At 37.3% G+C, this 24278-nt stretch overlaps 1 protein-coding gene and 1 non-coding gene across 2 annotated transcripts; one reads left to right on the top strand and one right to left on the bottom strand.

The window, feature by feature from the left end:
* Positions 1–2039: 2039 nt before the first annotated feature.
* Positions 2040–2146, bottom strand: LOC133803023 (small nucleolar RNA R71). The gene has a single exon (XR_009877757.1). It is a non-coding gene; the product is annotated as a small nucleolar RNA R71 (small nucleolar RNA).
* Positions 2147–6413: 4267 nt separating this feature from the next.
* LOC133800301 (uncharacterized) lies at positions 6414–6896 on the top strand. The gene has a single exon (XM_062238257.1). The coding sequence runs from the start codon at positions 6414–6416 to the stop codon at positions 6894–6896; it is 483 nt and encodes a 160-aa protein (XP_062094241.1).
* Positions 6897–24278: the final 17382 nt, after the last annotated feature.

The following is a 24278-nucleotide window of genomic DNA, read 5'->3' as shown; positions in this document are numbered from 1 at the left end:
CTACATTGCGTTTTATGATGATAAATTTGACATTTTGATGGCAAGTGTAGTTAAAATAATGTTTTAGGAGTATTCCAAGCTTTCGGGATTGAAATGTTGAAGTGGCGACAACGTACAAGCTTTCTAAGATCAAGAATTGAAGAAATTGGAGGTAGGTTGCGACTCATAAAACTCAGGCCGCGGCACTTTAAATGGAATTGGAGTTTCATAATTTTTTTTTCCAGACAGGCCGCTGCTCATAATTTTCAGGCCACTGCCTAAGTGATAGATTTATGCACAGATTTTGTTCTAGGCCGCGGCTCGCATTTTCCAGGCCGCGACTTGCGACGTCGTTTTCAGATATTTTATTACTTTTTAATTAGAATTTAATTGAGACTATAAAGGATGATTAGGGTTAATTTGAGGAAGATTTTTATTACGGTTTAGGAGAGAAAAATACTGAGAAAGGGCTGAAGAGAAGACTACAAGACTACATTACTTTTGTTCATCAATCTAGTTTCTTTTCTTTCCTTAATCTCTTTAATTTTAATTATAATTATGTTTGTGATTATGATTACTATTATGGAGTAGGTTCTTTTTAGGTTAAGGGTTAATTCAAAACCCAAGACATGAATTCTTGATTGTTGATAATGAATATCATTCTTTAATTTCTCTCAATATTAAATTGTTTCTATTTTTCCAATTGAATGTTATGAATTTTGTGATTTCTTGTTAGGTGGCCAACTAATTAAGGTTTTACATTGTTCAATTGTCATCTTAGAATTACTACTCACCTAATAGTTTAGGATTCTAAGTGTATGTGATAAATTGCAATTGATAGTGATGTCAAAAGAATTGTTGATTGTGATGAAAAATAGAACCTAGGTTAAATGAATTATATGCTTCATTAATTTATTGCCTAGATTAACTTGTTTCCATAGGACTTAATGCTTTATCTAAGTTAGATAGATTGTATGCTTCATAGATTTATTGCTTAGATAAAAGAGTTAATTATTGAGTGCTTCGCCTTGATTACTTATAATAGGGAGACTGGGATAATTGACTACTTCAGCGTTATCTGCGGGGTTAATAGTTTAATTGAGAAATTGGAATAATATTTATTATTAGTGATTACGAATGATTGTTGAGGGTGGAGATTAACCTTTAACTGTTTCTTAATATCGTAATACCAATCTTTATTTGCTTTCTAGTTTATGTTATTTAATTTTGAGTTAAAATCAAAATCCCTTTTTAAGTTTTAGTGTTAATTATTGAATAATAAAGTGAACGATAGTCCTCATGGGTTCGACCTGTGCTTGCTATTATACTGAAATAATTGGAAGTATTGAAAGAAAAATCATTGTTAAATTTGTGTGGTATACGACAGCCATCAAATTTTTGGCGCCGTTGCCGGGATTATTGTTATTCTCTTTATTATTCAAATTTATTTATTTGTGACTAATTAGTTTTTACTGTGGAATTATCAGGTGTATATGTCTGGTGAAGACGATACTCAAGAAAGGTTATCTAGGCTTAAACAATATCTTAAGTCATCGTCAGCTTCTCATTCTTCAAGGACTATCACCGATAATCCTCTCTTTCAACGCTTTGCTCCACAAGTCAATCCTGTTAAAGTGACATTACCATCTGACAACGAATCTGATTTTGACGATTCAGTTCGATCCTATAGAACAATGGCCCAGCAAAGGACATTGAAAGAGTTGGCAGCACCAAATCTTGACCAACAACCACTATGCATCCAGTATCCACCATTGGATGTAAAATTTGAGCTAAAGTTGGGCCTCATCCATTTATTGCCTTCTTTCCATGGGCTGCCTGGTGAGGATCTGAATAAACATTTGAAGGAGTTTCATACTGTCTGTTCTATTATGAAACCCGCTGTAGTGACTGAGGAACAAATTAAGCTGCGAGCTTTTCCTTTCTCCCTAAAGGATGCAGCTAAAGAGGGGTTGTACTATCTTCCACCTGGTACTGTTGAAACTTGGAATGGTATGAAGAATATGTTCCTAGAACGATACTTTCCAGCATCTAAGGTTGGAATCATCAGGAAAGAGATTTGCGGTATAAGGAAATATACAGGAGAGTCTTTGTATGAATATTGGGAGAGATTTAAGCGGTTGTGTGCTAGTTGCCCTCATCATCAGATAAGTGAACAGCTCCTCATTCAGTACTTTTATGAAGGATTACAATCACTGGATAAGAGTATGATTGATGCAGCCAGTGGGGGTGCACTAGTTGACAAGACTCCTGCTGCAGCCAGGAGCTTGATTTCTAATATGGCTGCTAACTCACAACAGTTTTTCATTCGCCAAGATCCTATTCCACCACCCAAATCAGCTAATGAAGTGAGCACCTTTAATGCTAATCAGCTGGGTCAATAATTGGCTCAATTAACTGCAGTGGTCCAACAACTAGCTTTAGGCCAACAAGTGAGGCCATGTGGAATCTGTCAAATTGTGGGGCACGCTACTGATACTTGCCCTACTCTAGTTGAGGGAGAAACTGAGGGTGTTAACGCTGTAGGAAATTTCCCTGGTCAATTACGTCAGATGTATTATGAACCATTTTCACAAACTTATAATCCTGGCTGGCGTGATCATCCAAATCTTCGTTATGGGAATCAACAACAAATTGCTCCACAACCAACATCAGCGAGACAACCTGGTTTCACTATGCAACAACGGTCTCAAAATAATTTTGTACCTAGACCATCACAAGCACCGCAAGCTATTCCACCACCAACTGCCAAACCTTCTACTGAGGATTTAATCAATGCACTTGCTACAAATACTCTTCAATTTCAGCAAACCACCCAAGCTTCCATCAAAAGTTTGGAGAGCATCATATAACAAGTTGGAAGCTCATCTGTCAAATAAATTGCCTTCACAACCTGAGATGAATCCCAAGGAGAATGCTAGTGTAGTAACTTTGCGAAGTGGGATGCAATACGATCCACCTAGTCCTCCAATGCCCAGTAAATTGTCATCCAAGCCACAAGTTGATTGCTCAGTTAATGAAGATGTTCCTCCAAAGCCAACCACCCCTACACAACTAAGCCCTAAGCCTACTTTTGTCATTCCACCTCCATTCCCAAGCAGACTAAAGAAGACTAAAAAGGAAGAGGTTGACAAGGATATTCTTGATACATTCCGAAAGGTAGAAGTGAATATTCCTCTTCATGACGCTAGTAAACAAGTGTCGCGCTATGCCAAGTTTTTGAAATAGTTATGCACTAATAAGTGTAAGTTGAGGGGTAATGAAAAAGTTAGTGTGTGGGAGAATGTTTCCGCAGTTCTTCAAAAGAAGCTTCCACCAAAGTGTAAGGATCCTGGTACTTTTACTATCCCTCGCACTATTGGTAATAAAAGAATTGAGCGTTGTATGTTGGATTTGGGAGCCTCTGTCAATGTCATGCCATTCTCCATTTATGCTTCATTGAATCTCGGTCCACTTGAAGAAACATGGGTGATTATTCAACTTGCTGATAGGTCGAATGCTTATCCCAGGGGTGTAATAGAAGCTGTTTTAGTTCAAGTGAATGAATTGGTGTTTCTGGCTGATTTTTATGTTCTTGATATGGAAGATGAATCTATTCCATGCTCCACTCCAATTTTGTTGGGGAGACCATTCATGAAAACTGCAAGAACTAAGATTGATGTGCATCACGGTACGTTGACCATTGAATTTGATGGGGAGACTATTCGATTTAATATTTTTGAGGCTATGAGATATCCAAGTGATGAACATGCTGTTTACTCTCTTGATGTGTTGGATATCCTTTCTCAACGAGTTTTAGATTTGCATAGTGAAGATTGTTTGGAGGTTGTGTTGAGAGAGCATCTTGTGTTGACCGATGAAGATTTGTCTCATGAGATCATGGATGTCATAACCACACTCAATAGTGGTTTTGACAAGACTTTTCAAAAGGTTGCATTTCTTAATTTGCCGATTTCTAATGAGAAATTGCAACCATCAATTGTTCAAGCTCCTACGCTTGAATTAAAGCCACTTCCAGAGCATCTCAAATATGTTTACTTGTGGAAGAACGAGACACTTCCAGTTATAATTGCAAGAGATCTTAATCATGTCCAAGAAGAAAAATTAATGAGAGTACTCCAAGAATATAAAACAGCCATTGGTTGGTCTATTGCTGATATTAAGGGGATTAGCCCTTCTATGTGAATGCACCGAATTTTACTTGAAGAAGGGTCTAAACCAACACATGAGGCGCAATGGAGATGAAATCCACCTATGATGGAGGTTGTGAAAAAGGAGATACTGAAGCTCCTTAGTGTGGGTATTATCTACCCAATTTCAGACAGTCAATGGGTGAGTCCTGTTTAGGTAGTGCCAAAGAAGTCTGGAATCACATTGGTAAAGAACGATGAAAACGAGATGGTACCAAAAAGAATGCAAACCGGGTGGCGAGTTTGTATAGACTACCGAAAGTTGAATGCGGCAACCCGTAAAGATCACTTTCCATTACCCTTCATTGATCAAATGTTTGAGAGGTTAGCGGGTCATCTTTATTATTGTTTTCTTGATGGTTATTCAGGATATAATCAGATTGTTATAGCTCCTGAAGATCAAGAGAAGACAACCTTCACATGCCCTTTTGGTACATTTGCTTTCCGACGTATGCCGTTTGGGTTATGTAATGCTCCTGCCACTTTTCAGCGATGTATGATGAGCATTTTTTCAGAATATATTGAAAACATCATTGAGGTTTTTATGGATGATTTTAGTGTTTATGGTGACTCATTTGATCACTGCCTTCATAATCTCACTTTGGTACTCCAGCGGTGTATTGAAACTAACCTTGTGCTTAATTGGGAAAAATGCCATTTTATGGTAAACCAAGGTATAGTTTTGGGTCATGTGATTTCAGTCAAGGGAATAGAGGTCGATAAGGCAAAGATTGATTTAATTTGTTCTCTACCATCTCCGACTAGTGTGAAAGAAGTAAGATCATTCCTTGGGCATGCTGGGTTCCATCGGAGATTTATCAAGGATTTCTCTAAAATTTCCACACCATTATGCAACCTTCTTCAAAAAGATGTAAAGTTCGAGTTTAATGAAAAATGTTTAGTGGATTTCAACTTATTAAAAGAGTTGTTGACTACAGCTCCTATAATTCAGCCACCAAATTGGGAGCTACCTTTTGAACTCATGTGTGATGCAAGTGACTATGCCGTGGGTGCTGTTCTTGGGCAGCGAGTTGACAAGCTTCCTCATGTTATAAACTATGCTTCTCGCACTCTTAATGATGCTCAACTTAATTATTCCACCACTAAAAAAGAGCTCTTGGCGGTCATTTTTGCCTTGGAAAAGTTTCGGTCATACTTGATTGGAACTAAAGTGATTGTTTATACCGACCAAGCTGCTCTTCGCTATCTATTGGCAAAGAAAAAAGCCAAGTCTCGGTTGATTCGGTGGATTCTACTTCTTCAAGAGTTTGATTTGGAGATAAAAGATAAAAAGGGTTTTGAGAATAGGGTGGCCGATCACTTGAGTCGTCTTATTCGGGATGAAGATAATTTTCCCATAGAAGAAAAATTTCTGGATGAGCAACTCCTCGCCATGCAAGAAGTTATTCCTTGGTATCCCGACATTGTAAACTACCTTGCTTCAAAGGAGTTACCAAGTGATCTCACACAAGCACAACAGAACAAGATCAAGCATGATGCTCGCCACTACATATGGGATGAACCATATCTTTGGAAGCATTGTCATATCAAATCATTCGAAGGTGTGTACCTGAATCTGAATTTCGTTCCATCCTTGCTTTTTGTCATGTTTATGGTTGTGGTGGACACTTTGGACCTAAGAGGAAAGCTCGTAAGATATTCGACAGTGGTTTCTATTGGCCCACAATTTTCAAAGATTCTTATGCTTATTATAAGGTATGTGATCGTTGTCAACGAGTTGGTAACATAACAGCCAACGATCAAATGCCTCAAACTCCTATTTTAATTCTTAAGATTTTTGATGTTTGGGGTATGGATTTCATGGGATCATTCCCATCCTCTTTCGGCTATGAATATATTCTTTTGGCAGTAGACTACGTGTCTAAATGGGTGGAAGCAATTGCAACTAGAACGGATAATTCGAAAACAGTAGTGGAATTCATTCGCTCCAACATTTTTGTGCGTTTTGGTACACCTAAGGCTATACTTAGTGATCGAGGCACTCATTTTTGTAACAAGAGTATAGAAGCATTGTTTTAACGCTATAGTGTAACTCACAAGGTGACAATTGCTTATCATCCATAAGCCAACGGGCAAGCGGAGGTTTCTAATCGTGAAATCAAATTGATTCTTGATAAAACTGTAAATCCAAACCAGAAAGATTGGAGTACAAGGCTTGATGATGCCTTATGGGCGTATCGTACGGCATATAAAACACCTATCGGTATGTCACCATATCGGTTGGTGTATGGGAAGCCTTGCCATCTACCGGTAGAGCTAGAGCATAAGGCTTGGTGGGCTGTAAGGAAGTGTAACATGGACATGGTTGCTGTAGGACAACAACGAATGCTTCAATTGCATGAGCTAGAAGAAATACGCAATGAAGCATATGAGAGCTCGAGAATCTACAAGGAGAAAACCAAAGCTTTTCATAACAAACATATTCTTTGGAAGAGTTTTGTGGAAGGTCAGAAAGTTCTCATGTATCACTCTCGCCTTAAACTTTTTCCTGGGAAGTTGAAGTCTCGCTGGTTAGGTCCATTCATTGTTACCAAGGTTTATCCTCATGGAGCGGTCGAAGTTGTAAGTCCAAGTACTGGAAATTCATTCAAGGTGAATGGTCAGAGATTAAAGCCATATTATGAATCAATGGAGAAAGAACAAGCTGTTGTGATTCACCTCATTTACTCGATATATGTTGATGAATGAAGCATTAAGTCGAGCTAGCGACGATAAACTTAGCTACTTTGTAAATTAGTTTATTTTCATTATTATTTTCTTTATTTAAATTGAACATTATGTTTTTATTTTTTTTTTGTTGAGGAAATTTTAGTATAATTTCTGTAATTAGAACTGTGAAAATCGTGAAAAAAAAATGATGAAAAAAAATGAAAAAGTTTGAAAAAAAAAGGGACTCAGGTTGCGGCCCATTTTTCCTAGGTTGCGGCCCTTTTCTCAAAAAAAAAAATGCTTCAGGGCATGGTAGGCCGCGGCACGTATTGCGCAGGCCATGGCACACGAAGTTTTTCAAAAAAAAAAAAAAACAAAACAAAACAACGTCAGGTCTGGGTGCAGTTTTCTTACCTTAGGTCCAAGTAAGCGTAAACAAGAGCGACCCTCGAGCACAATCCCAGTTCTGAGCCCTTAGGGATACCCTAAGTCAAAACCATAAAGTTCTAGCCTCCGGGGCCTCGGGTTCCACCAAACTGGACAGTGGAAAAAATCCCGAGCCCTAAGGAAAAAGTTCTATTTTGAAAACAAACTCCCAAGGAAAAACTGCCCAGGCGGGCCACGACTTGCCACCCTGTGGGTCGCGGCGCACCCCCTCGACGAGCCTCTTCCTCCTCTCTGTTCAGAGGCACGGGCTGCGACTTGGCCTATTAAGTCGCGGCACGCCCCCTAGGCAGAGGCCTCCCAAGGTGCCTGGTTCAAGCTAAGTCGCGACTTGTCAAGAACAAGGTTGCGACTTGACCCCTCGAACCGAGAAATTCTTCCACTTTCAGCAACCAAAACTCACCCAATTTAACCCAAAATCAACCCAATAACATAATTCAATCAATACAACAACTCTAGTATGCTCCTAGCTACAAAACCCAACAGAAAACTAGTCCCAAAACTCACTAAACCACCACTTCAATATTTGAAACTCAAAGGCTCAAAAGCACCTTAAAAAAGCCATCAATTCCAGAATTTAAATACTAAAACCATAATTTAAAGCTTACCTCTACTGAAGATTGAATCCACCAAATTGCTACTGAGTTAATCCCCAAATTTGAGCTTCAATTCCTTGACTTCTAGCTCCAAAATTCCTTAATTCTTTAATGGTTTAGCTTAAGAGAGTTTTGAGGAGAAAGGAGAGTGAATAAGGGAGTAGGTTGGTTTGGGCAGCTTCCTAAGGTATTCTATTGTTTTGTCTTATCTAACTTAAGTGACTTAAGTTAATCCCAAGGCTCGGGTACCCAAAAAAGTCCCCGAGGGCAAAATGGTAAATTTTCTCAATATTCCCACCTAAACACTCTAACTCCAAATATATCTCCAAATATTTACTTTCATAACCCAATAACCAATTAAATATCTAATACCCAAAATACCCCTTGACTCGCCCCGAATTGGGTATCGAGTCCCGTTATGACTTTCCCGCTAACTTACTCCCTAGGATCGCCTCATGCCAAGTAACCCAAATAAACCCACATAATAATGTGGTCTCTCACATATATTACATATATGCATGCAAATACACATTTATGCCCGCACCGGGCCAAATTACCAAAGTCGCCCTTCTAATAAGATGCGGGCCCACATGCATATTTAATACCCCTAAATATGCACATTTAATCAAATTATCACATAATCCACATAATTACAATTAATATAAAAATTAAACATATAATTTCATATATTGTCATCCCGACCCCCTGATCAAGGCCCTAAGCCTTATTAGGTAATTTTGGGACGTTACAACCTAGGTCTGTCATGCAATTCTGAACACAAGGTCCAGCCACACTTATCTCCTTGTATCTAAAATGTTAGGGTCATACAAATCACTTAAAAGGCCATAACTAAATCTACCTAATTTTCCTTACCTTGAGTGTGGAATAAGAGAAAGAGAAAAAAAGATGTCTTGTGCTAATAGATCTCGCCCAAAACCTTATATATAACATAAAAGATTTAAGAGTAGAGACTTATAATATAACTAAACTTCCAAAAAAAAGCTAAACCTTATAAAAGTCATACCTTTAACCAAGAACCAAAAGATCAATACTTCTAAAATCTCGAGCCTCCACCAAAAGTTCCTATATCCAACAATAATACTAAGAGCATGATACTTGGTAATTTCGGCTATATAGAGGTTTGATAAGGTTTAATGTTTCGGCTGTATAGGGTTTATAATGGCTTATATTGTTTGAGATTTATAGAGAAAATAGAAGAAAAAGACTTCCCAAGCACTACAAAGGCTATAGTCGTTCGACTATATGGTGTGTTTATGGAGCAAAAAGATCAGAACTTTGGGAGATATAAATTTAAAAAATGGAGAGCACTTGAAGGCTTTGATTTGTGTGAAAAATGGTGATGGGAATAGCTTTATTTATAGTGTAACGCCCTACTTCCTTAGAGTCGTTACTAAGTGAGTTTTAAACGTGCATTTAACTCGCTAATCGAGGTTTTTAGGTCAAAAGTGTAATTAAATCATAAATAGTGAAATAAACTTTGAAAATAATTCCATTTACTACAAATCGTTGAGTGTTTGAAACTTGGGATCCCAAGATACTGTTTAGAAATATTTACAACATAAAATTTACAAGTTTGAGTCGACTAGACGACAAAATCTAAGTTTTAATACAACTATCTCCCAAAACCACTGGCAGTGGCAGCCAGGCAGGCCAAACATGTACACGCCGCTTCACGCTCTCCATACTCATGGTTGGTTGACTTTCCTCTCGCCCTCACCTGCACCACAAAGCACCTGTGAGCCGAAGCCCAGCAAGAAAACCCTCACAAGCAGATAACATATGCACAACAAACACTTAGCATACAATCAGGCCACCAATAGGCTAAGCACATACGGCCATGCCGTCCCAGGAGCTTTACCAGGCCCTGGGTTCGCGGTCCACACCATGAGGATATCCCAGGTATCCTTTAGGGTCTTACCCTGGAAACTCGCACTCAACGTGCTCAACGCTACTCCCGGCCCCTTGCCGTACTCGGCCTTGCACTCAACGTGTCGAACGTCGTTCCCGGCCCTTTGCCGTTCCTGGCCCTTGCCGATCATGGCCTACGCCGTTCTCGGCTCTCGCCGAACATTCACATAATCGTATTCATAGCATAACAAACATATACTGAATACTAACAAATTCGATCAAAGGGCTATGCCCTGCAATTCAAACACATTGGGCATAGCCCTGCATACAAGCTCTGTGGGAACAGTGGTTTTCTTACCTGTATCTCGAGCTTCCGATGCCCCAAAGCCACGAGCACGGTCCTCTAACCCGAGCCTCTCCAAAGACTTAGTCACAACACATATAAAACATCCTTTATTACTAATCAATCCAAAACCACTTCCCGGAACCAATCCCACACTCTCGGAATCCCCAAATTCCTAAAGCAATTCATCGGAAACATCCCTCGATCCCCCGGTGCAAAAGCTCAAAATTGCAAAATTGCTATGCCCTGAAACTGGCCTAGCACCGCGGCGCTGCCCTAGAGGGCCGCGGCGCCCAGCAAGTCAGAGAGCCTCCCCCTGACCTGAAGCAGCCTCGCGCCGCGGCGCTCCTTCGCGAACCCAGAATTCTGGGTTTTTCCCTGCGTTTTCCCCGAGCTAAAACCACTCCAAATCATCCCAAGCAAGTACCTAAGCCCCAAAATCAATTCAAAACCCCACATAGACCATCTAACAACTCAGAAACATCAACAATAAACCCAAACACACAATCAAATCCCTAATTCACCAATTGGCTTGAAACTTTATGAAACTTAAACTAATAAACCAGAAACTTAAACTACCTCAACTAAAACATATCAGAGTTGCATAGAACCTTACCTCAAGTTGAAATTCGTCCCTGAGCCTTCTCCAAGTCCAATTCCAAGCATATCCCTCTTATTTCCCAAACTGACCTAGCCAAGCTTCAACCCCAAATCCACCAAACAGAAACACATATATCAGCTCTTAAACTTAGCTTTTCTCTGTAGATTTCAATCAAGTTACTGAGTAAAACTCACCTTTGAGCCTAGTAGACCAATCCCCAAATTTCTAGCCTTGAATCCTTTGAGCTCTAGCTTAGAATCCTTCAAATTCAGTCACCTTAGAGAGGGAGAGAAAGAGCATCGATAGAGAGAGGTTGAGTTTCCTTTTGTTAAATGGTTCTAGAGTCCCCAGCCCTCAAATTGAGCATATCCATCCACCCAAAATGACCATTTTACCCCTCATAGAAACCCTTTCCTAACTAAACCTCAAGGCTCATTTCGTCATTTCCTTTCTTTTACAATTCTACCACTTTCCCATCATAACTTGTTACTCTCAGCAGTTACTAATGGTTACTCAGGTTACCTAATCACCAATAACCATTAACCACAAACTCACAACCCAACTCATGAAATTTCCCCAAAGTACCCCTAGGCTCCTCCCGAGCCGGGTATAGAATCCCGTTGTGACTTTTGAGTTATCAAGCTCTCTAGGACCGTCTCGGCACGTGCATCACATTAATATCACCACACCCATGTGGTACAAACCACATAATACAATTATCACATTTATGCCCTCAACGGGCTAAGATTACCAATTTACCCCTATCATGCAAACGGGGCCCACACGCATATTTATACCACCTAAACATGCATTCTAATCACATACTCATTTAAATTCACATATTAGCATATTAATTCACTTATTTCCCTCCAGGCACGCTAATCAAGGTCCTAAACCTTATTAGCAACTTAGGGTGTTACAATTATCCCCTCCTTACAAGAATTTTGTCCTCAAAATTATCTGAACAACGCGGGATGCCGCTCCCGCATACCGGACTCAAGTTCCCACGTCGCCTCTTCAACCTTGCTGTTCCCCCACAACACTTTAATCAAGGCGATGGTCTTGCTCCGCAAGACTGTACACCCCGTACCTCTGACTATAACTTACAAAGTCCACCGCTTTTACTCTATTCCTTGACCATATTCTTACAAGAGTAACAATTTTGTTCTACAAGATCTTGTCTAATAGCCATACTTTCGTAAGCCCCTTGCTTACACCATAACCATGCCGAAACTTCAGGGTCCGCTTAGCTCACAATGACCACCTCATTGTCTTATTCCTGGTTCCAGAAATATCCATAAGCCATCACCCCTACTAGGGTGAGACCAATTTATAGGCCCTTGGCCTAACCCTTGGTACAATTCCAGAATTTATATTGCTTCAGGGGTCAGAACTCCCCTTTATTTCTCTAAACACCATTCTTCTCTTTGTCTGCGCTTACTTAGAGAGACACCAATCTCTTATCGGGAACTTTATTTTCCAAAATTTAGCAATTTACAAGCTCTCTTATTCCTCTAGATAGGCAGACACTCTTGCCTTAAGAATTCCAACAACCTCTTCGGCTTTCTCTCTGAACCAATACTAAACCGTAGTACTCTCTATCTTTCACCTCTTACCATGTCTTATGTCATATTACTTTAGCTAGATGCCGATTTTTGTCACCATGACTAACTTATCAAGGATTACACTCTCCTTGATATCTCAAGTATTCGCATACCCAGCGCTAAATTCCTTAAGATATCTGTTAAGCTTTCAGACTGTCATTCCATCTGCATTCAAGCAATAATTCTAGGTTCCCACTCTATTCTCTTTGTTCTTTAGTTCCTTTCCAAAACTTAGAATATCATAGGGTCTCAGTTCAGTACCATCGACGTTCTACCCTGTTACCGGTTCACCTGAACCAACTACCTTAACTCATTCAGCTGAGTTAAAACTTTTCATGTCCACACATCTTGCTTATATTCTAATGCGGTCTACTCCTATGATACACCACCACATCACTTTGCCCTTCCGTGTCCAAAGGAAGACACTAAATTCTGTCACCCGCTCAGCCCTCCCGGTACAACATACCCTCGGAGGTGGAGTGATATTCATTCAGAATTCTTATTTCTATGCCAAGTTCTCATTGGATCTTTCATCCAATTCTGGTATCCCAACTTGTACCACCTTGATAGGGTTCCTCCCCGTTTCAACCAAAGTCAACACTTTGAGCTCCATAGCTCAGTGATACTCTCCTGCTTATCATTACACACTAACACAACACCGACCTCAGTCCTCCTTGTCCACCCAATTACAATCTATGGCATAATTCTTTAACTGACACACGTCTCCCAGTTAGGAGTTCCGCTTCTAACTAAATTTCCCCTCGTACCGTAGAGGATTTCAAACACCAATCACCCATCTGCTACTTTTCACTAAATCTGGGTCTCAGCGTTACCTTTCTTACGAATGACCAAATACTCATTACTATTTACGGTGCGTACTCTGCCTACTCATTTAATCAAGCCAATTTACCATGTTCTCACTTTACCTTCCACGAGGCTTAATCCATCCTCTCATCAGTCTAGGCCTGGGCGTGCCCCAACCTGTGATGCACCCCTCACAGTTTCCTACCTTCACCAAAAGTTAGCTTCTTCACATTGTAACAATTTATTCCACCCAAAACACGCATATCCCCGCTTTACCAAGCGCCAATCAATTCTTACTATGTTCTCTGAACTCCTGATCTAACACTGTCCATCCAGTCTGTCTTCAAGTTCTGATGTTTCCCCCAATCTCCGGAGTAGGTTTCTGCAAAAACACTTGTGTAGTGGATGACGCGTTTACCATTCTTGTTGTGCTCTCTATCCTTCAGACGTTCTTAAGTAGCTTCTTTGTGGCTTTAGACCAAACCTCTACATACCTGTCCTCTTTTCTTCTTGTAGCATTACTCTGAATATCCCTGACAAGACCCAACTGACACCTCATGGAGCTTCACCTGTGACCCTACTTCTTTAGTGCTAACATCTTCAGCGCAGTTGTTAGCTTTCTACTTCTGACTTGGAGCAGCTCCTCATACCGTCTCTAAACCTTGAAGGAGATTGTCCGTGCAGTTCCTATACCTTCTACCTATAGAACTCACCTTAGCCGCTAACACTTAAATCGATTAAGAACCTTTGTTACCAATCCATCACACCCTACCCGGTATAAGTTGTGATTCCTAAAATGTCTCTCTCCTTGACCCCCAGCTGGTGATAACCAGACCGTAGATCAACTCCTGGAGACATTGTCCTGTCTAGTATCCGGGCATATAATCTCTTTATCCATATCAAATGCTACTAACAACTTACACAATGCGATGCCCTAACTAATTCACCCCAAGATCCAACTTCTTCAACTGCTTCAATAGTTTTTTTTTTCCTTGTCAAACCATTATCATCTTTCATAGTATCCCTGATACCGAACCTATCTGTAGCCAAGTTATGGAGCGTGCCCAGTCCTCCCTTGTACACCTATCTGAACCCTTACTAGTCAGCTTAGTTAATATACCATCCAACCAAAGTAGTCCAATCGATTTTCTCCACCACCCATGGTTGTTTCTTAACAAATTTATTCCCATTCTGACTCATGCCAAAACTTCCACATGACGAGCTCTATTGCTCTCACCACGAGATCCTTTATTACCTGTGCCCCAATTCCTCTTCCAGAAATTCATAATTCTTCTTAATATTTCCAGCCCCTCATAAAGTATCTTGAAACATATGCTTTGTGTCCAATTCTTTCTTGACACACTCCCAGCACCGAGCTCTTCCAGCCCGTTATATATAACCAGAAAGTTGAACTTCCAGTTAACCAGTCAACTCTGAAAACTAGCCTTAGCTTCAAATGTAACAAGGCATTCCAGTCTTCCATCCCCTAGCCATGGAAAATCCATCCTAACATACCGAGTCATTCTGTGTAGCAGTCATGCTTTTACCTGACACCCTCCCAGGGGGCATCTCTTACCTCTAATGCATAGTAAATAACTTCACTGGTTTCCATCACTATCCCGACGACTATCTTATCAATCAGATTTTCCCCCCTTTCTGGCAACACCAGGAGCCACAAAGTTATCCAGGGTTCTTCTGCCTCGATTACCAAGAATCTATCCTTACTAAAGGAAGCACTAAAGGAATCTATCATTAAAGGAAGCACTGCTATTTGCAGCTCTGGCACCCATGCTTTATACATCTTTTCTTGGTTCTTTGAACAACATGGCCCTCTCCGCCACCCACATACAGACGATAAGTTCTTACATCGAAGTGGCCTGAACACTTTGGACTATTCCAGAGTTCAATCCATAAATGGGTCATCATCATTTCCAACTACATCCGTCAGTATCAATTTCCCAAAGTGAATTACCCAATTCACGAAACCCATTGATTCACACTGTTGTTACCCTATCATTCCAAACCAAGCTTATAAGCCCACCAGTCTCCACAGTTCAAACCATGTCTTTATAACTTCTTCTATAAATTCACCATCTGAGTTCTTTCCAACCCATCATGCCAATACCTCCGCCCGAGTACCATTTCCAGGCACCCCTCTGCCACAATATTTAACATAACCCTTTAATCATAATCTCTCATCCTCTTAACCAAGGGTGGAATTAACTTTGCCCATCCACTGTCCAATTCTTTATCAACCTAAACTTCCCTCAAAATCAAAGAATAACACTCTTTAGGCCTTCCACATAATACCCTTGTCTGTCCTTATCCTCACAATAACCCAACACTGGTAACCCTACCATCAAAGCACATAAAACAGCTCTTTCCTAGAGAAGTCCGTTATTCCTCTATCCCGTCTCAACTATTAAACTCCATAGCTTGCTCACACACTAGCAATCATCTGCTGCGGCTTTCAGGGGTAGATGGAGGTCTCTAACTCCAACTATTATCTAGAATCCCCCTACAAAACAACACCAAGTCCACTTAACCATCCAAAGCACAAACAACTTGAATTCATCTGCCACTGCCGACCCCACTCCTCAACCCCGGGGTTCACACTCTGAAACAATCCACAACTAAATCCAAATAATCACAGTTATCATGCACACACAAAGCATATTAGGCCAAATCCACAATGCCATGCATTCAGCTACCAAATTTTATCACAACTAAGTATATCCACACTCATCATGCTTCATACAAGCCAATAAACAGAAATAACATATCGATTCAATCTAGGTAGTTAACCACATACACTCAGCATGCTTTAATCTCATCATGCAATAGTCAAGGGCCAGGCCCTATCAGTATCTCATGCGTATGTCAACTCATTCATCATGCTCCATATCAACAAGCAAGCAAACAGGGCATTTAAACACGTATTTAAGCATATCAATCATTCACACCAACCAACCCTGAGTCGAGCTTGTCACTGACAGCGAGCGTACATGTTCGGTCAATCTCCAGAACCAATAAACCTTGGGTCGCTCTGATACCAAGTTGTAACGCCTTACTTCCTTAGAGTCGTTACTAAGTGAGTTTTAAACGTGCATTTAACTCGCTAATCGAGGTTTTTAGGTCAAAAGTGTAATTAAGTCATAAATAGTGAAATAAACTTTGAAAATAATTCCATTTACTACAAATCGTTGAGTGTTTGGCACTTGGGATCCCAAGATACTGTTTAGAAATATTTACAACATAAAATTTTCAAGTTTGAGTCGACTAGACGACAAAATCTAAGTTTTAATACAACCATCTCCCAAAACCACTGGCCGTGGCAGCCAGGCAGGCCAAACATGTACACGCCGCTTCACGCTCTCCATACTCATGGTTGGTTGACTTTCCTCTCGCCCTTACCTGCACCACAGAGCACCTGTGAGCAGAAGCCCAGCAAGAAAACCCTCACAAGCAGATAACATATGCACAAAAAACACTTAGCATACAATCAGGCCACCAATAGGCTAAGCACATACGGCCATGCCGTCCCAGGCGCTTTACCAGGCCCTGGGTTCGCGGTCCACACCGTGAGGATATCCCAGGTATCCTTTAGGGTCTTACCCTGACAACTCGCACTCCACATGCTCAACGCTGCTCCTGGCCCCTTGCCGTACTCGGCCTTGCACTCAACGTGCCGCTAATCAAGGTCCTAAACCTTATTAGCAACTTAGGGTGTTACATATAGGCTCCAACCCCAACCCCTTTCCTTAATACTCTTCATATCCATTCAACAAATATTCAAAATTCCAAAACTCCCTCCCTAATTGTAGTTTCGGCCAGCTCTATTTTTACCTATTCCATGTGCTAAAAATACTTACTTGATGCAACACATACTCACTTGTAACCATAAGTAGTCAAACTCCTAACTAGCTTCCCAAAGAGTCTCCCACGCCTACACCTAGCATATTCAAATTCAAAAGCTTTCAAATGGTTTCAGCCACACCAACTTAGTCACTTAGTTTCCTTTTTTCAAGCTTAGAGTGATGCCTAGTTCCTTAAGTTCAAAATGAGTCAAAACTCATCCTAAATAAGCTCCACACATCTATGACTAGGTTGGTCTTCAACTTAGTTCTTCAATTCAGCTTTGTTACTTATTTAATTAAATCATGAAAAACTTCACCTAATAAAACTATAGAGAAATTCGGCTATGCTAGTATATTCCAATAATTGAGACTTAATTTTAATGTCATATGTATACTTCTTAAACCACCAAATATATTGTGCACATAATTTTTATAAAAACTTAAAACTATACACTAATTTGATCATATGATAAAATCTTATAAATATTAACCATAATAATTATAATTATCTAAATTATAATTATTTTCTAAGTTAAAATAAATAATTAAACTTACATCAATCTTTTTAAATTCCACCACTCAAGTTATAACTATAAACTAATAAAACTAACCTATGGTCAAAATTAAGGAGTTTATAAGAAATTAATAACCTTGTATATTACACTCAATAATCTCAAAGTCAATTCCAAAGCTAAATCCCTACATTTGATTTCTTTGCAAGAACCCCCCAACAATGATGAACACAAAAGCTTATCATAAAAACAAATCTCAAATAAAAAAATCAACACATAAATAAAAAAAACCTAAAATTGAAACATTCATCAATCAATCCAGAAACAACCATGAAAATCCCAATACAAACCAAATACAATGATAAACTAGTAGCCATAGACCTCCATAAACCTCTACATACCATGGACCATGAACCTCCATGACGCCCATGAATCTGCAATAGCCCACCCATGCCCAGCACTTGCAGATAGTGGTCTTCGAGCACGTGCTGCCCCTGCAAACTCACATATTGCTCACGCCCAGCCCCTTCAAACGGAGATCTCGGGTTTGGATCTTATCGGAGATCCACGATATTATCTTCAAGTCCAACATTCGTCAAAGTTCACCGGAGATTTATTTGGGGGTCTCAAGACTGGGTCTATGCTGGAGGTGTAGAAGAAGAGAGAAGAAAAGAAGAAAAAAGAGGAAGTAGTCAGAGCTCTTGGGGAAGAAGAGGAGTGAGATAGAGAGAAAAAATTGGGGACGACAGGGAAGAAGGGGAGAGAGAAAAGGAGATCGATTTTTTTTCTTTTTTTCTTCTTTTAATTTACTTTGTTTGAATTAAAATATATTTCTTATTTGTTTTTTTATTTTATTTTTTAAATATAACTGACCCAATTAAAAGAAAACATGTGTTAGGGTTTTTTTAATAAAAAAATTTAATATAATATTTTAATTGATTATTAATATTGTTAGAATTTATGCCATAAAAGCATGTAAAGACATTTTATTGATTTAAATAAAAGTACAGTTTTATTATATTTGAATGTTATAATTATTATTTGAATAATTTCTATGAATATCAAGAAAATTTCATATTCATTTATGAGGATATGAACTTGTATGAGTACGAGAGAATTAAGATCATATACAATGAATAAATAGTCAGTAACATATTAAAGTAATGAATCTTTAATGAATGGTTACTAGTAATGTTTATTAAGCATATGAGATGCAAGTAGTCTAGATTCAGACTACTGATGTGGATAGACATCTTGGTAAATGTAATGTATATAATAGAGATTATATATGATAGGACTGATATGAATTAACTATCTTTATAAACTTAACATTTTCCATAAAGATTTAATTCTTATCATAATATATGATCATTTGTAGATCAGTCTAAATACTAAGTAGTCATGAACTCATGTTTGTGCTTATTGGATATTTTGATTCACTCATTAAGGTTTCTTAGTATAATGAGACTAATGATTTTTGTTTTAGAGATTCAATATCATGAATGGCTGGGAACATGATTTACAATAATGGAATCCACACTTTCCCAACAGATTGAATATTGGTTCCCTTAAGGGTTAATTCTGGTTATTAAACTCAAATCTATAATTTGATTATAGATTAATTATACGCTAGTGAATTAATGGTACTTAAGGAACAAGAGGTAATTAGAAGGGTAAAAGAGTAATTTTTGACCAGCTCTAATTATCGAACCAATAGTTGGAGGACAGAACTACATTTATTGATTATATCGATGGACTACAAAGAAAACTCTATAAATATAATTCTATAAATACTTATAGTGCAATTCCATATTTATAGTGGAGTAATCATGGAATAAATAAATAAGATTATTAGTATAAAGAGTTTAATTAATAATCTAGTTTATTTGTGACAATAAGAATCCCGTGATCCGTAAGGGGAAAGACCCGATAATGCTGTGCAATCCCACACCGCCTGGGGAAGGTCAAGTGTGATGATTCTAAGATTGTGTAGGTATGTGACTACATAGTTGAAGAAGGCTTAAATAGATTGATGGGTACTACCTATGCCAACAAGATGCATCTTCTTTTCGGTAGCCCATCACTTGAGAACTCCAAAGTTAAGCGTGCTTGACCTGGAGTAATCTCAAGATGGGTGACCTCCTGGGAAGTTTTCCCAGGAAGCGTGCGAGTGAGGACAATGCACGCTGGAAAGACTCGTGTTGGTTTGTAGGGCCAGTCGTCATTCTAGGAAGCAGCCATAGTGACGTGGGGCGTTACAAATGGTATCAGAGCCTTGACCTAGCTGGAAGTGTGGTCGATGGGGACGTTGGGCCCATGAGGGGGGGGGGGTGATTGTGATGGTCTGAATCACGTGATCCGTAAGGGGAAAGACCGGGTAAAGCTGTGCAATCCCACACCGCTTGGGGAAGGTCAAGTGTGATGATTCTAAGATTGTGTAGGTATGAGACTACATAGTTGAAGATGGCTTAAATAGATTGATGGGTACTACCTATGCCAACAAGATGCATCTTCTTTTCGGTAGCCCATTACTTGAGAACTCTAAAGTTAAGTGTGCTTGACCTGGAGTAATCTCAAGATGGGTGACCTCTTGGGAAGTTTTCCCACGAAGCGTGCGAGTGAGGACAAAGCACGCTGAAAAGACTCATGTTAGTTTGTAGGGTCAGTCGTCATTCCAGGAAGCAGCCATAGTGACGTGGGGCGTTACATTATTGGAACTTCGTATTGTAGGTCTATGGTCCTCAGGTCACTTCTGTCCCACACTGTCAAGAGTAAGGGTTTCATAAGGAAGAATTGTAGAGAGAATGACTTAATTGCAAATGAATTAATTTTTTGGGGCAATGAAATAATTATGTGATCGTTATGGGCAATTAATTAATTAATTAAATATATAGCTTTTGTTTTGAAAAACTTTATGTTAAAATAAATATTAATCATGTTTGGATTAATATAGAGAGAGAATAATAATTATCTTATTATAAGATATTTATTTATTTATTTATTTAAAACTGATATTTTAAGATAAAATTAATTTTGAATTAATGATATTTATGTTGAGATAAATATATTGTCTTAAATATTAATTAAACAAACAAATGAGAAAATTAGGGAAATCCCTAATATTGCTCACACCACTCACTGTATTGTACAGTGAGTGGCGCCACACAGGGATATTTTCTATCCCTGGGATTTGAATTTTGAATTTCAATTAATATGTTTATTTAATTATTCTTTTTAAATATGATTTAAAATTAAATAATTTGTAACCGATCAATTTTATTTTAAATAAAATAAAGATGAATTAAATTAGTTAATTATCTTTATAAACCTTAAAGAAGCAATACTTTCAGATTAAGATTTATTAAGTTGTTTTGACTATCAGAATCTCTCAAGAAAATAAACAATAGAATTCTCTAAACCTGAAATTCTAGAAATTTCTATAGTCCATCTCTTCTCAATTCTCTCTAGATCTCATGTGTTGAGTACATCTAGAGAGTCTAAATTAACCTTTGAATCCTACGTGCCCACAAACGTCCTTGTGTGTTTGAGGATTGACTTGGAAGGCTAAGGTGTGAACTTTCGTAATAAAGATAGAAAGATCGTTGATTTATACAAAAAGATTCAAGGATACTTGATAGGCTTCAAGATGTAATATTTTATCTATTTTTATGTGATTTAATATATCTATATATGTATGATCCTGGCTGGTATTAATAATTTTTTAAAAGATCTCATTCCACTGCCTATTCTGATTTTCATATTTAAAACCAACAAATATAACTTAGGGTAGTTTGGTTATTTTTAAAAAATGAGTTGACCAAATTTAAATTTAGGGTACCAAATAAGTACAATTTGCAATTACAAGATATATAATGAGCATTATTGAAAATATAGGATACCAAGTTTGTATTTCAATAAAACATAGGGTATCAAATAAGCATTTACCATTGTTTTATAATATTTTTTTAAAAAAAAAAAGCAATCTTTAATCAGACGCAAGAAGTCAATAAAATTTTCTAAGCCTGAATTTTTTTTTTAGAACTCTCTAAAGTCTTCTCTTCTCCAAACTCTTTAGATCTTATATGTTGAGAACATCTAGAGAGCCTAAATAATCAAACCAGTGAATCTCATGTGCCCACACACGTCCTTGTGTGTTTGAGGAACAACTTGGAAGACTTTGGTGTGGGTTTTTGCGTGGATAGGAAGATTGTTTGATTGTACGAAAAGACTCAAAGATTCTTGATAGGCTACAAGAGATGTTCTTCTATTCTTATTTCATGTATTGATTCAATATATAAGTATATGTATTAATCCTAGCTCGATATTAATGATTTTTAAAACCATCACCCCTTCTATTGCGTCCCTAATTTTCTAAACTAATACCAACAGTTTTGACGTACATTTGGTGAACATAAATGTTATATATAAATGATAAGGCAAATAATAATCTAATAGAAGTTGTCCTTGCTACCAATGCATATATGTCAACGTAATATATTCCCTCATTTTGTTTAAATCTCTTGGCTACTAATCTAGCCTTAAAGGTTTGTATGGTGCCATCGGTATGATATTTTCTTCTAAATAACCATTTGCACCTAATTGGTTTAGACCCTTGTAGAATGTCAACCAATTCCCAAGTGTGGTTAGATATAATTGAATCTATTTCATCATTTATTGCATCATTCCAAAAAGCGGAGTCTCTTAAGGACATAGCTTCTTTAAAAGTTTTGGGATCATCTTTTATTTGAAGTACTATTAATTATTTTCATGTAATTTCTTCATTATTTCATTCTACTAGATATAATCTCTACTTGAAAACATTTTTCACTTGATCCTAAGTCTTTAAGCCTTTGACATTTTCTAGGCAATAAAGGTTGCTCGTCAGCCATTTTAGGAGTCTACTCTTGAGACTCTCTAATTTGAATAGGTTCTTTACTCAACATCTCTTGATTCAATTATCATATTAGATTCCAAGTTTAATAATCTATAAGTTTTGTTGTTTGATGCATAGCCTAATGCACATATTATATTCCTTGGACCTAACTTGATAATTTTAAAGCAAAGATTTCATACTATTTTAGTTTTTTTGCACCCAAATGGTACTCTTGAAGATGCTCATAAGGAATCAAACTCCATACTATTCAAGCAAGTATAACTTCTCATATATTGTATGCTTTATTAATTTTCGCTTGCAAAGAATACGCACAACAATCGTACCAGTTTATAAAAAATTCCCCTAAAATTATTTTTTTTATATAAAAAAACTTATTAGTTAGTTATTTTCATGATAAAATAATGAAAAAAAATAGTGATTGTGATAAAATTATGATTTTTAATTTTGTGACAGATTGTGTATTTATGTGTTCTTAACGAGTTCTTTTAATATTTGATTTTTTAGTATTATATTTTATAATTTTAGTATATATTGTATATATTTTAATATTAAATTTGGAAACAGTATTTTTACAATTTAAAAAAAAATCTCAATTTTTAAAAACTCGATCAAAATTATATTTTTGAAAATAACTTCTAAAAACAATAATTTCTGGTCATATTGTCCATTAGGTGGTTGATGATATTTCTCATTAATTAATAAACTTTATTCTTTCTTTTAAAAATAAAAATACATGTATAATTAGTTTTTTTTTTTTTTAAATCCCACATGTCAAAACAATGCTAGTTAATGGCCTTGATGCCATAGCCAAGTGGTCTACTTGTACAAGGACCACCTGCTTTTGAAATTCCAATAAATAGAGGGTAGGAGCCCCCAATTGTGGCTTATTCCTTTCTTTAATTTTCTAATAAATTGGTTTTTTTTTTATAAAAAAAATCGTTAAATTTGAATATAGATAGATAGAGATGTCCACTCTAAAGGATATATGCTTGTTCACCACAAAATTTTTACCAATTAGGTACGTATGCACATTGTAGTAGTATAGGAATTATTAATTAAATATTATTTGATTTTTGAATTATAATATTCTCTCCCATTTATAACTCATAATTTTGTTACCATTTACAAATGTGTTGTCATGATAGTCTACAAACATGATCAATCAAAATAATAAAACGTAATCATTATTCACAATCTCTTATTAGGAATTTGATTCATTGTGAGATGATTTCACTGCAATATAATATAATAAAATAATGCATTAATAATTATGTGCACATATATAATTTTTCTTTTTGTATAAGAATTTTATATAACCATTTAAAAGGAAAAAATATTTTAAAAAATATATATATATAATTAGTCTCTATCACTATACACTAATATAGATGAGTCTTTACATCCATTAATTCTCATTTGGTGTTGTCTACATTGATAAGACTCTTTCAAAGTGTTCACTACAAGAAAAAATGCTTTTAATAACACCGAAAATGTGTTATCAAAACATACGATAAGACTTTCTGATGTGTTAAGACCGACTATGTTATCGTAGGTCAGGGTACTTTACATAACACTTTATCAGTGTTATACATATGTGTTATTGTACTGTCAACGATAACACAATTTCTGTGTTATTTTAATATATATAGATAAGTGTTTAATTATGTTATTTATAGTCGATTATATAACACTTTTTTTGTGTTATACTACACTTTAGTATAACACTTTTTTTGTGTTATACTACACTTTAGTATAACACATTTTTTGTGTTATGCTACACTTTAGTATAACACATTTTTTGTGTTATGCTACACTTTAGTATAACACATGTGTTATATTAGCTTAGATACTTATACAAAACTAGGAAAACAAATATGAAAGTTGAAGCCAAATAAGG

The sequence above is a fragment of the Humulus lupulus genome, chromosome 9 (genome assembly GCF_963169125.1).
Source record: "Humulus lupulus chromosome 9, drHumLupu1.1, whole genome shotgun sequence".
Lineage (NCBI taxonomy): Eukaryota > Viridiplantae > Streptophyta > Magnoliopsida > Rosales > Cannabaceae > Humulus > Humulus lupulus.
Note: the sequence above shows the minus strand (reverse complement) of the source record. Positions and strands in the feature narration are given on the sequence as shown.